At 39.3% G+C, this 13067-nt stretch overlaps 1 protein-coding gene across 7 annotated transcripts in view; it reads right to left on the reverse strand.

Annotated features, from left to right (window-relative positions):
• Positions 1–13067, reverse strand: part of pcbp4 (poly(rC) binding protein 4) — a 102295-nt gene that overhangs the window by 8836 nt on the left and 80392 nt on the right. The window contains exons 9-13 of one of the 7 annotated variants that reach the window (XM_053652636.1): positions 10358–10429; positions 6279–6329; positions 6124–6165; positions 5016–5094; positions 3105–3157 (exon numbers count right to left, since the gene is read on the reverse strand). In XM_053652636.1, the coding sequence (XP_053508611.1) occupies positions 3105–3157; positions 5016–5094; positions 6124–6165; positions 6279–6329; positions 10358–10429 (297 nt within the window). Of the gene's footprint in view, positions 1–3104; positions 3194–5006; positions 5095–6123; positions 6166–6278; positions 6330–10357; positions 10430–13067 lie in introns of all 7 variants that reach the window. The other 6 variants (XM_053652634.1, XM_053652638.1, XM_053652637.1 and 3 more) reach the window with 6 other exon arrangements.

Below are 13067 nucleotides of genomic sequence, written 5' to 3' on the forward strand. Positions count from 1 at the left end.
CACGACTCAACAAAGACGAGACCGCTCCCACTGATCCTGCCGGTCTTGACCAGTCCTCAGCCTTATAGACCTGGTGTCTGAGCCACTGTGTTCGCAAGCACCAGCTCTGATCCCTGTTTAATTGCCACATGTTCATGAAGACTTGGTGGGGAGGGCTGCTGTGGAGAACGAGCTCCTCTAGAGAGGAAGATGTGATTGCTTGTGATAAACAACTTCCTTCTGCCAGGCGTTTGATGTCTGTTTGATCTTGCCTTGCTGCAGAATCACTACGCTGTGAGGCCATTTCAATAATAAATGCCACGTTATCTCTCTGCTCATAGCTTTTTGGGGGGAATATGAATGTGGAAACATTCACATTTGGTTCTGTTTGGAGGAAAAAGTATGTACTTTGTGTACGTGTAGCCTGTGACACATTTGTAGTAATAGAATGGATGCATTAGGTAGATTTAATATAACATGACGTGATTCGGAGTTCATGTATTTATAATTTTACTGCAATCTTGTCTGTTGTTTAACTCATGAATATTAAAGAATAACTGTGCTATATTTGCTGCACAGTAACATTTTGGCTAATTAGTTCCTAATTAAACATATTCTGCAATTTTCTCTGATAGTTTCATTAGGCTCCATAGGTAAAAACTAAAGAGCAGTAGAAAAGGTAGGCAAAAAACCTACGATATCCATCCGGAAAACTTCGATGACTCCAGCCTGTATTTATATTTATTTATACCACAGAGCTGTTAAATTCTCGATTCTGATTGGTCAGAAGCGGTTGATTCATTTTCTATAACAGCAGATCTGACAAGAGTTCCAGCTGCAAGGCATATTAATGCGATCATTCTAATACTACTTTATCGTTTCTAGTTCACAAACAGCCAATTCACAGGGACTTGTATAGCAGACGCTCCATATAATCTAAGTCTACTAATAACATTTAATTAACATTTGGGGGACATGGTGGCTTAGTGGTTAGCATGTTCGGCTCACGTGTCTGGGGTTGGGGGTTTGAATCCCACCTCTTCCCTCTGTGCACAGAGCTTGCATTTTCTCGTGCGTCAGGGGTTTCCTCTGGGTACTCTGGTGTCCTTCCCCAGTGAAAAGACATGTGCTGTAGTTTGACTGGCATTTCCAAATTGTCCATAGTGTGAATATGTGTGTGATTGTGCCCTGCGATGGTTCCCAGGGATAGGCTCCAGGCTCCCCCGTGACCCTGTGTAGGATAAGCGGTATGGAAAATGGATGGCTTTAAAATTTGACATATTTAAAAGGAGTCTCCAGTGTCAGCACTTTGTAACAGTCAGAGGTGAAGCTGTTCAGGAGGACAGAGGACTAAATGTTACGAAATGTAACCGAACATCTGGTTATAGCTGGTACAAGTGACAACAAGAACTAACTTATTTCGTGGATGTTGCAGAACAATAAATGGCTATAAACAGATAAATGGTGTGAAGTGCCATAAAAATAATGGGTCAGGACATGCGGTTATAGGAAAATTCATGTCAGGCTTCATGACACTACCCTGTTGTTGATTATTTTCCCATAACAGCACGTCCTGTTGTGTTTTCTTCCTTACTTATTTAGAGTTTAATTCAACTGGAGAGCATATCCACTTGATTACTGTAACATCACTAGTTTTATTTGCCTCACACCTCCAGGGTTGTGGGTTCAATTCCTGCCGTGGCCCTTTTTGTGCAGAGTTTGCATGTTCTCCCTGTGCTTCAGGGGTTTCCTCCAGTTTCCTCCCCCAGTCCAAAGGCAAGGTAGGCTGATTGGAATGTCCAAAAGAGTCCATAATATATGAATGGGTGTGTGAATGTGTGTGTGATTGTGCCCTGCAATGGATTGGCACCCCTTCCAGGTTGTCCCTAGCCTGGGATAGGCTCCAGGTTCCTCGCTACCCAGTAAGGATGAGTGGTACAGAAAATGGGTGGATAGATGGATAGTTTATATATGTTTACTAAGAGGTTTTGGAGTTGTTTAAGGCTATTTTATTGAGTACAGTTGAGTGTTGCATTGTCCTTGAAATTTCATTCCTTGCACTTGTTCACTTGTCTCATAACAATTCCAAGAATCCCTTCTGCCATGAACCACAACTAATAAAAACCCAACACTGAATAACAAAGGATCCTCCTCCCTACCCAAGCAGAGGCTCTTAAAATAGAAAAGCATGTGATGCACGATTGCGGATCATGTACGCCAGGTTGGAAGCCAGTGGATTAATCCAGTGGACTCAGAGAGAGAGAGATCAGGGCAGGGGGGAGCCCCAGCATGCAGCCATGACACACACATTGATGTTCTCCGCACTGAGCTTAGGGCTTCGATGAAAGGATGAGGGGGTTACTTTTATTTACCACTCTGTTTTGACAGCCAGGGTGAGTAAAGTACGTCAGCTGCCATGATAAGATTGAATCCAACTGAAGCTCCTCTGAGGGAAGCAAAGCAGAGGGAAAGGTGGATGAATGGATGGATGCATGGATGGCTAGATGGATGGATGGATGGATGGATGTTTGTCTCGACAGGTTATGTAACAGAGTATGAAAAGCCCGATGAATGATATTGGAACGCCTTTAAGGACTGTGTTATGCTTTTATGAGTTATGAACAGCCACAAATGCTCTTCAACAATAAGCCCACGGGTGTATGTCAATGTGTTCTCTATGTTCATATATTAAACTCACCCACCACACCATATTTGATTTTTTACCTGGTGGATTTGATACTGCTTATTATTTGTGTTGGATCCATCTCATAATTCTTGTCTGTGAGTTGATATTTATATAGCATGACAGATATTTTTCAGTCCAAGGAAACCGTATTACAATGCAAACATGCTCCTTTCAGGCGACGTAGGAACAGATGTCCTATGGACTGTATTCTTTCAAAACTACCTCTTCTACTCGTACGCCGGGTTATGAGTAAATGAAAGCTGTGCTTTAAAACCACATGGCTGCAATTTCAATACACCCAAATGGAGACATAGTGAAGACAGGCTGCCTCATTAGCTAAGACTGTAACTAAATTACAGCTGTAAAAATTAAGCCATAAACGCACTGTGCGCACTGGCTGTGATCAAAAAGTGTGAAGAACAAAGAATGCAGCTCTTACGTCGTTTGGAATGAGGAGCTCCTGTGATGCCGTTTGGGTGCTGGACTCCATGCCTGCTGAGAAAGACGAGTGATATGGAGTTAGCAAAGCTCAGGAGAACTCAATTGCATTTTGCAGCTCTAAATGATTCCCCCTTTCCTTCGTGACAATCGCTCATTACGTCAACTTGACGTGGAGCTTCTGAAATGCCCTGGATGGAACATGATGGATGCCAGTCCTTTTTATTTCTGTCTGATGGGCTGAAAGACAAATTCAGCTACTGTGAGGCCTTCATTTGATGAAGTTTAGTGGGGATGTGATGTATTTGTCTTTATTTTCTGTTCTAAGTGTTGAAGAAACCTTCCTTGGGGACCTTACAGAGTGGGTAATGTATGTTAGTTTTCACTGTACAAGGTTCAGTACCCTAGAGAAGGAGTTGAAATGCACTTAGCAATGCCTGCAAGATTCAGGAGTAAGGGAAATTGCACACTGTGTAAGTAACAAATGAAGCATTCGACAAAAATTCTAGATAGTTGTGACTCTGATTACAAAATTGTTTAGACAGTGTGTCATTTTGAAAATCAAACCAAGATTTTTTTTTTTCCAGATTTGTTAAAACTATAATGGAATTCATAATCATAAGATGGTTGCTGATTGATACTCTGTATCCAAGCAGGAAGAGAAGAACAATATGTGGTATGGAATTGCTGAACTCGACAAATCCACAAACTTTCCTGGACTATGGCTCTCAATATCTTGTACTGGTCCACTGCCTAGAATATTATTTAACAGTACACATCTTTAGCTTACGTAGCACTAGGTAATGTAGTCTAGCTTTGCTTCCGACATATAGCCTAGAACCCAAATTTGTAGTTTGGGTAGCTCCATGGTCCACGAACTCATGAACTCGGGTTACTAAACTCGAGTTACACTCGGTACAAAGTTTCAACATTTTCTCTCTATATACTATCTGTATACTTTAACACTATCTGCTGCCCCACCTGGATGCACTACTACTACTACAACTACGACTACTACTTGCATTCCAATGAAAGCAACCTATGTCTACACTTCTGCACATCTTATCTAGGCCGGGCCCTGAGCCAGCACTCTTAGCCATCAGGAGCCCTTTTTAATAGACTGAAACACTGCCTTGACTGATGAGCTTTTTACCTCCAACATAATCGAATTCTGCAGCCATCTCGTGAGAGGGATATGCTCTCCAAGCTTCTGCAGCAAGAGGGGGGCTACCATTGTGCTTGCTTCCGATGCACGGAAATTGCTTCGAGGCTTTTTCCCCTCCCTCTTTTTCACCAAGCCAAAGCGTTTATTTACCATAATGCTTAACCGTTGGTGCCATTCAAAAGGGCTTGCTCAGAAAGGAAAAAAAAACTTGCTTCTAAACAAATATTTTGGATCCCTAGACATGGTGAGAGATGTCCCAGAATTGATGGACAAGAAGGGGGTAATATCCCATGTCTGCAGGTCTCAGGAGAATGAGAAGATCCTTCGGCTGTGCTGGAAATTGGAAATAGGCTTTAAAAGCCTCCGGTGCTTACTGTGAAATCCTAGCCAGACTTGGCCCTATTTTACCCAGGTCTAATCTACACGTACCATATGGCCCTTGGAGTGCAGGTGCAGTGGCTAGGCTGAGACAGACACTGCTGGGAGGTTCATTTGATCCACATTTCTGTTCCCAGGTGTTTCAACGTGAGACTTCTTCTGAAGATACTGGCATCCATGACATTTTATGTGATCAAGCGTCTGAGAGACATTCAATTCGATTTCCATATTAGAACACTACTATGAACTTCACGGGAATGGGGGCCAAGCACTCTCCAATCTTTCAAGCAGACAGACATTCTTAAGATCATTTGCTTAGAAATGTTAGGCTTTCCCCCCTCTGCTCACCAAAAACTGCACAAAACCTACCAGGCAGGACGGCTGTAGCTGCTGGCTGAGCGATTGGTGTCAGACCCTGTTGCATGGACAACTGGTGCAGCTTGGCCAGCTGAGAAAGACATACATGGAAAAAAAAAACCAATTAACGAATCATTAAATAATAACAATGAAGTACTAGTAGGCCAAATAAGAAAATATTTTGCAGCCGGGCTACCAAGATTTTGCCACTGAAAGAGTATTATAATGTATTAATCAAGAAATTATTTTGTATATAAGTGGCCACAATGTCATAGCACAAATCTTTAGAAAACATCCTATTTAGAGAACTGGAGTAGCATAAGTTCAAAAGAAAAATGAGCCTAAAAGAATATATTTTCACTCGACAGTTCGAGTCTAGCTGCCATGTGTTCCATAAATAGTGGGTACTCAGCAATAACCCTGTAGGATTTGAGGTGTACAGAACCCACTGGATCATGATAGGACCTTTTATGTTTTAGATGGTTCTCCAAAAACGTTTTGAGTGATGGGTCTTTAACTTTGTCTGTTAGTTCCACAAATAAATAACAATGTTCCTACCACAAAGGTTGCCATTATGTGGATGAAAAATACTCTTCCTTTTCTTGCAACACCAAGCAAGAATCACAGACCAAAATGTTCTTTAGGGAACTAAAACTGGACCTTTAATGTTCTTCTATGGCATTGAACTTTTCTCTTTAATTGCACAGAAATGTAACCGTCACGCTTAAATAATGAAGTCAAATCTGGAACTCTTAAGAGTTCTTTGGCCTGTCACTCTGTGGAAGCCTTCAAGGAAATCAAAGAACCTACTAAATATCCCTGAGAATCCTTGAGGAACCTCAGTGTGTTATTAACTAGTTAACTAGCACTCACTGACAATTTTGAACCTACAGTAAATTCATGAAAAATATGTACAAAATTGAGCAATAGAAAACGTTGTGGTTGCATTTCGCTTGATGTTAGTGTGAAATATTTTGTAGATTGTAAGAAAATCTACTATTAAAACTATAAAACCTCTACATTTTTGCCTGCTGGCTGAATTGAAATGAACTGATGTAGGTACATAATAAAATTATCATTGTAAGTATGGAACAAGAACAAGAATATCCTCAGCCCTTACCTCTGAATGTGGAATGCCATATTGGTTTTGTACAGTGTATGCCTGCAAGAAGAAAAAAAGAGAGATAGAGGTGTTTTTGAAGTATCTTCCACTTCATGTATTTCACCTACATGTCTTGGAGTTTAGGGCTGAAGCACAGCTTCTGTTATTCACACCTCAACCACTGCCATCAGTGGAGCGCAACGCCTCAAGACGGCATTGTGTCTCTGAAAAGAAGAATTTCAGTTTCAAACCGAAGAACTCGCGAGTCCGGGCCTCAGCATTAAAGAGAATGCGAGGCTCAGTTAGTGGAGTTAGTGGAGTGCTACGCACTATTCCCAGAGGCTCTCTTGTATAAGCCTGTTTAAAAGTTTAAACATACTGCAGAGGAAGAGTGGGAGGGAGAGCAGGAAAGAGAAAAAGAAAGAGGAAAACAAGAGGAGAGATGGGAAGACAGCATGAGAGAAAAAGGAAGGAAATACAAAAGTCTAGTGATGCACTAATTATCGGTCATGCCATAGGAAAACCCTGGTTTGTGTTCCTCGGTGCTGTGTTTAATAAGAGCAATTGGTCACAGGAAAAAAGTGCTCCAGCGAAACAAGAGACTCCTTCCCTTCAATTCCAATACCTCTGTGTTTTCTTCCTTTATGGGTTCTTAATGTTGTGCTGTATAAGGCCTGTGCCAGTGAAAGAATCATGTAATTCAGTTAACCTTGTGGAAAAATGCTGTAAACGGTTAAGCCATGGGGGGTGGTGTGGGGCATGTGAACAGTGAACACTCATGATATCTGCCTACCACTAAGACATGCAGAATTCAACTAGTATAATAGAACTAGTAAACTAGTATAATACAACTCAACAGTGGCATTTCTAGACCAATCTCATCTATGCTAAGTACAAAAAAAAAAATGATGTAGGATATCACATCATCCAACATAAAAGTTCAATTATGGTAAGCAAGGTTTTTCCCATCACTGGGGCCTTGGTTAACCGTCACCAGGCACAGGCCTATGCTATATGCTAACTCATTCTTTTATAAGCATGTTGACTCGATTTCTCTTTACCTGTGTAAGTCAAAGCAAGTTAGAGATTAGAAAAAAGGACACTCATTTGAAGAATTTCATTTAATTATTGTTCTCTCTCTTTCTTCCTGTTCTCTCGCAGTGCCCTCATAAATAGTCTCTAAAGCATTTATAGGAGCACTTAATGCACTCTAATTCCCCTCAACTCTCTCTCTCTCTCTCTCTACCACACACACTCTTGTGGTCCCAGGTTCCTCAACAGTTTATCTTAGTTTTTTGGCTCATCGGTTAAAAACTAAGAAGCTTTTTTTCCTGTTTTGTGTCACGTCCCTGCTTCATTGTGTTTGCTATTTGTGTGTGTGTGTGTATTTACACAGGTCATATGCCTCCCCTGTTTTAGCTCTAGTCAGATAAGAACATCAATAACACACTAAGCACTAGGGCTAACCACACACACACACACACACACACACACACACACACACAAACAAGGAGACAAGGGGGCACCTGGCCATGATATTCAGCGCCCCTCGGTTCTCAGCGTGCTAAGCTGCTGACTGTGGAATGGCGGATTTTATCACTAGCCAGGCCTGTAATGCTGAACGATCAGATGATAAAGTCCCTAGGTCAATAAGTAAGTCTGGCTGATCACAAACCTTATTGTATGACATCACTACTTTCTCTCTCTCTCTCTCTCTCTCTCTCTCTCTCTCTCACTCTCTCTTTTTTGCTTCACATACTGCATAGCATAAATAGTGCTTAGTACTAAATTACAACATTAGCTTGTAAGCTATCTGAGGATTGACTTGGCTTAGCTAACATTTACAATAACATTAACAATAAACATTTAGTTACTGCTCTAGAAGTAGCTATACAATGTTATGTAGCAAGTTTCCTAGCCAGCTAGCTACTATTTGGTCATTATTTTGGTGATCTAGATCTAGGCCTAAATGGCATTAAGGAAATATTACACTGATATTTAAAAAAGACAGCAAGTCAACCCAAGTCCATTTTAAAACAAATAAGCTAGTCGTTCAATTCAGATGAAATGGCCCTGTAGAAAAGTCGGATGGGTGGGGTCTGGGCACATGGGAGCCATAAGCCAAGGTGGTAGAATTGATGAATTGCTGGAAGAGTTAGTCAGTAAAAAGCTTTGTCATGGCTAGGCCTGCCCCTTTAGCAGAGAAGCTCTGTCAATTAACAGTAGTACTTTATTTTTACTCAGAGTTTTGTTAAACCATTTTTTTTTGGACCTCAATTATATTGTGCTGGATGGCTGGCACTGAATTTAGTTACCTCTGTAATTTCTCATTTCTCTACATATTTTGACCTTTTCAGGTGCTGTGACTCTGCTGGAGACACTGCTAAATAATATTTTTTCAAACAATTCTCATAGACGTGAGTCAAAAGCACTTCAATTTCTGCCTCAGAGAAATGCTTCTGTTTTTTTGGCTGTTTAGTAGCCATTCTGCACTTTCCCATCTGTGAACTTGGCCTTTTTATAGAGTTTTGTGGGCGTCACCAAACGGAAATCAGCTGTTATTTACCGGTAATTGACGGGTGATTGACATTCATCAACATGCACACGCAAATACAAAGAAAACCGGCTTTGGTAAACCCGTCATAAATTTTCTGTTCAGTTTGGCTTTTTTTTTGGTAAACATTTACATACAGCTTTACTCAAAGATTGATGAATGAGGCCCAATGTGTGCAGGTGAACATTTTATGTTAGGCTATGTTATTTTGTTATGACATTTCATAAATAAAACATGGAAAAAAGTGTTCTGTGACCCTGAAGCACACAAACACCTCAAAAACGATCTCGATCTGTTTTAAACTTTTAGATTCAGCAAGTTGTAAACAAACCCAATATGAATGCTAAATTGCTACATACCTCTAGGGCAAAATACTGAGAATATCGTGAAATGTTTCCAGATGCTCTAAACCATCATTCTCAAGGAATATACAGATACAGTTTAACAAAAATTTTATGTTACCATCTCTGCCCTTACACCAGAAGTCATGTTTGGTGTCTGAAGTTTGCTTTTGCACTGTAGCTAATATGTAAGTTATATATAATATGTAACTTATAGCCACTAGACTTTGTGGAAATAACATGGTTAATCATCATACACTCACATCAAAATGTATATTATACTTTCCTAAGTGGTTTCTGACACTGTGTGACACACTGGTGTCTATAAATACGAGTTAAAAAACTAACAAAAAAGCTATAATCAGTGGTGGCGGCCATTTTGAAAACAGCACACTGTTCCTGAGCACACAGCTGATCAGATTCAATTGATTTAGAAATGTACACTACATAGAAGTAATTTACGTGAAGATATTATTCCAGTTTGCTTGAACATTTATTCTTTTTTTAATACAAAGTTGAACATTTACAGCATATTGTTTTTTTTTGTTAGCAATATTAATTTGTTAGCAGTATTAGCCTTGTAGTGGGAGCGTATCCCAGAGTGTTTCCCAGAGTGAGACCTGGGACATGTTCATACTTAACATTTTGCTCTTTTTATGATGGTTTACTGTGTTTTATATTCTACAGTATGGTATTTCTCGAGTTTTGTCTATACATTTCACTATTGTTCACACATGAATGTAGACTAACAGCTATTTTTAGAGCAACACAAATGAGGGTTCAGCATGTGCAACCTAGTTAATTTTCCAAGTTCATAACTTTCATAAATTTCAAGTGTGGATGAAGGATGGATTTCAAACTATTGTATTTTGTTATTCATTTAAATGTGTCTTTGGTGTTTAAAGTTAAAAGGAAACTTTATGAGTCCTGACTACATAAAACCTTTGGAAAAGTTAATGCGCGTTAACAGAACATTGAACTGGACAACATAGGACCCTGGGAACATATGAATGTATTTGAATGTATGACCCCCCACCAACACAAAATGTCCTGATTACATTTGAGGTTGTGCTTTAATGTTTGGTCAAACTGTCCGTCAGAAACAGGAATAAAGCCATGCATAAAACTAAAGGAAAATGTAAACAAAAGAAAAAAAAGGGAGGTTTTTTTGTGCAGTCGTTCTCCCTGGCTCAAGAGCAAGTCTGGTTGCAACATGCGACATGTAGCATGGCAGGAGAACAAAGTCTGTCTCCATGCATTGAGGCAGTTCTACTAAAAAAAAAAAAAAAAAAATACCGTAAAGATGCAGCGGCAAGCTAGTTGCCTGTCTGATGTCCGTTATTAATATGATACTCACTTGTTGCAGATCCAGAGCTCCCTGAGCCACTGAGAATAGAGGGTGAGACCCAAACTCAGAAGCTTCGAAAACCTTAAAGAGGCAGACGGGGACAGAGACACACAAACCAAGGCTTTCATTTGTATATCATTGCTACAAGCCATATTTTTACAAAAAAAAAGAAGGTATATTTGTATGATGGCCATACAAATTAAAGCATAAAAGAGGCTAGACATTCATTCCATTGATAAACATTTATCTTGCAGTGATAGGGTGATATATCAACGCTGTGCACATCCAAACTTGCTGCTTCTCTAATTCATTTTTTGGGGCCATCAAGCGACTCAAAAACTAGTTTTAATGACAATGAATATTCATGAGTCTAATTGATCATAATGTGAGCACTGCTTCATGTGTAAGAGTGTTGCTAACGAACAGTCGTGCCAGGGTGAATAAACATTACAGCCATTCCACTGATAAGTTAGAGAGATGCTAGATCATTCCGGGTGTTAAATGATTATAGGAGAGAGTGTGAGATGAAAAGTGTGTTTGTGTGTAGTAGTAATCACATTAATAGACTCACAAAGGGAATGCAAACTACTCTTAGGGATGTGCTGGAATTCAGTTAACATGATTTATCAAGATATTCAACACATCCATTATTATCGCGTTCACGATTAAGGGTAGTACACTTTACCATTACTGTATAGTTTAGTGTTCCTTTAAAGGTAATTATGATCCAGTTAAAAACCTTAATCCTTTTTTTAAAGGTACACTACAGTCATGTGAAAAAATAAGTACACCCCATGGAAATTGTTGCCTTTTTTGACATATTTGGACAAGCAAACATTTGATTCTCTTTGAAACAGTCCCTATTACTAAAGTTGATACACTCTATCAAATGACACATAAAATTGACATTTTGTAGTAATTTTCACAATTTAAATTAACAAAAAAACAACAAACAAACAGAAAACAGTAAGTACACCCCCACATTTATCACACCTTCAAATCCATAAAATTAGAATCAGGTGTTCAAGATTAGAACCTGCTTAGGGAGTGCAGGTAGAACCTGTCTTATTTATACCCTTCGCATATCTAGTGTCTGGTGTTCCCTTTGTTATTGAGGTGTGTGGTGTCATCATGCCAAGATCTAAAGAGGTCTGTATGAAACTTTTGAAAAAAAGTTGTGGATGCCTATGAGCCTGGCAAGGAATTTAAAAAGATCTCCAAATTATTTGATATACATCATTCTAATGTAAGGAAAATAATCTACAAATGGTGGAGATTTCAAACAATTGCCAATTTGTCCAGGACTCCCTGCAAATTCAGCCCAAGAGCAGACTGTCTGATGCAGAAAAGAGGTCTCCAATGACCCCAAAATTTCCTCAAAGGATCTGCTTGTAATTGTTGGTCTCAAAGAGCATGCTTCTACAATCAGAAAGCGATTGCATAAATTTGACCTACATGGGAGACGTGCCAGGAAAAAGCCTTTGCAGGACTATAGTTGGCCAATGAGCATATAGGTAAAGACCAGGCCTTTTGGAACAATGTGCTCTGGACAGACAAATCAAATATAGAGTTGTTTGGCCACAATGACAGCAGACATGTTTAGCGCTGACCAAAGACAGCTTTTCTGGAGAAGCACCTTATACCAACTGTGAAGCACAGTGGTGGAAATGTTATGGTTTGGGGTTGCTTCGCTAATTCAGGAACTGGACAGCTTGCATTCATCGATTCAACTACGAATTCTGCATCATATCAAAGAGTGCTTGAAGATAATATGAAGCCATCTGTCCAAAAGTTAAAGTTGAACTGAAAGTGAACCTTTCAACAGGATAATGATCCTAAGCACACTAGCAACTCCCCCAATTAATGTCTCAAAAAGAAGAAATGGGGGGTTATAGAATGGCCTAGTCAAAGCCTGGATTTGAATCTCATTTAAATGTTGTGGGGGATTTGAAATGGGCAGTACATGCAGGAAAACCCTCAAACACCTTGCAACTGAAAGAATATTGCATAGAAGAGTGGTCAGAAATTTCAGCAAGCCTGGTGGACAATTATGCAAAATGACTACAAGAAGTTATTTCTGCTAAAGTTATTTCTGGGGGCAATACTAACTTTTGAGGCTGAGGGTGTACTTACTTTTTCTACAGAAGAATATCACATCTATTGATATTTCTGTTGAATAAATTATTGAAAAAGCTCATTTTCCTTGTTGTTTTGTTCAAGTATATAAAGTTTATTATTAGGCCCTGTTTCAAAGATGATCAAATGTCAAAAAAGCCAACAATTTCCATGGGGTGTACTTATTTTTTCACATGACTGTATATTGACCTTTCCAGGTAACAAATACATATGTTTTAATGGTACAAATGATAAAGGTACTATCCCAGCAACAAGCAAACGTACATATTAGCACCCATGTTTTAGTGAACATTGAACAGAACTGTCATTCTGAAAAAAATGTTTAGGGACTTTAAACACAATATTACCATGATGTAACAACACAATATCGGCACATTCCTAATTACAGCGAAATTTTTCACCTGAAATCAACGTTAACATTACTCAAACCCAAACCAATATCTAAGAAACTACAAGTTTAAACTGACATTAACTCAAAAGGACACCAATAATATAGCAGTTGATTTATATCTTTATATTCATGGATTGTGTCCAAATCCTGCTGGTTTCATACAAAAAAGTATGCATCCCACAACCAGAAATG

Source organism: Ictalurus furcatus, chromosome 21 (assembly GCF_023375685.1).
Source record: "Ictalurus furcatus strain D&B chromosome 21, Billie_1.0, whole genome shotgun sequence".
In the NCBI taxonomy this organism is placed as follows: domain Eukaryota; kingdom Metazoa; phylum Chordata; class Actinopteri; order Siluriformes; family Ictaluridae; genus Ictalurus; species Ictalurus furcatus.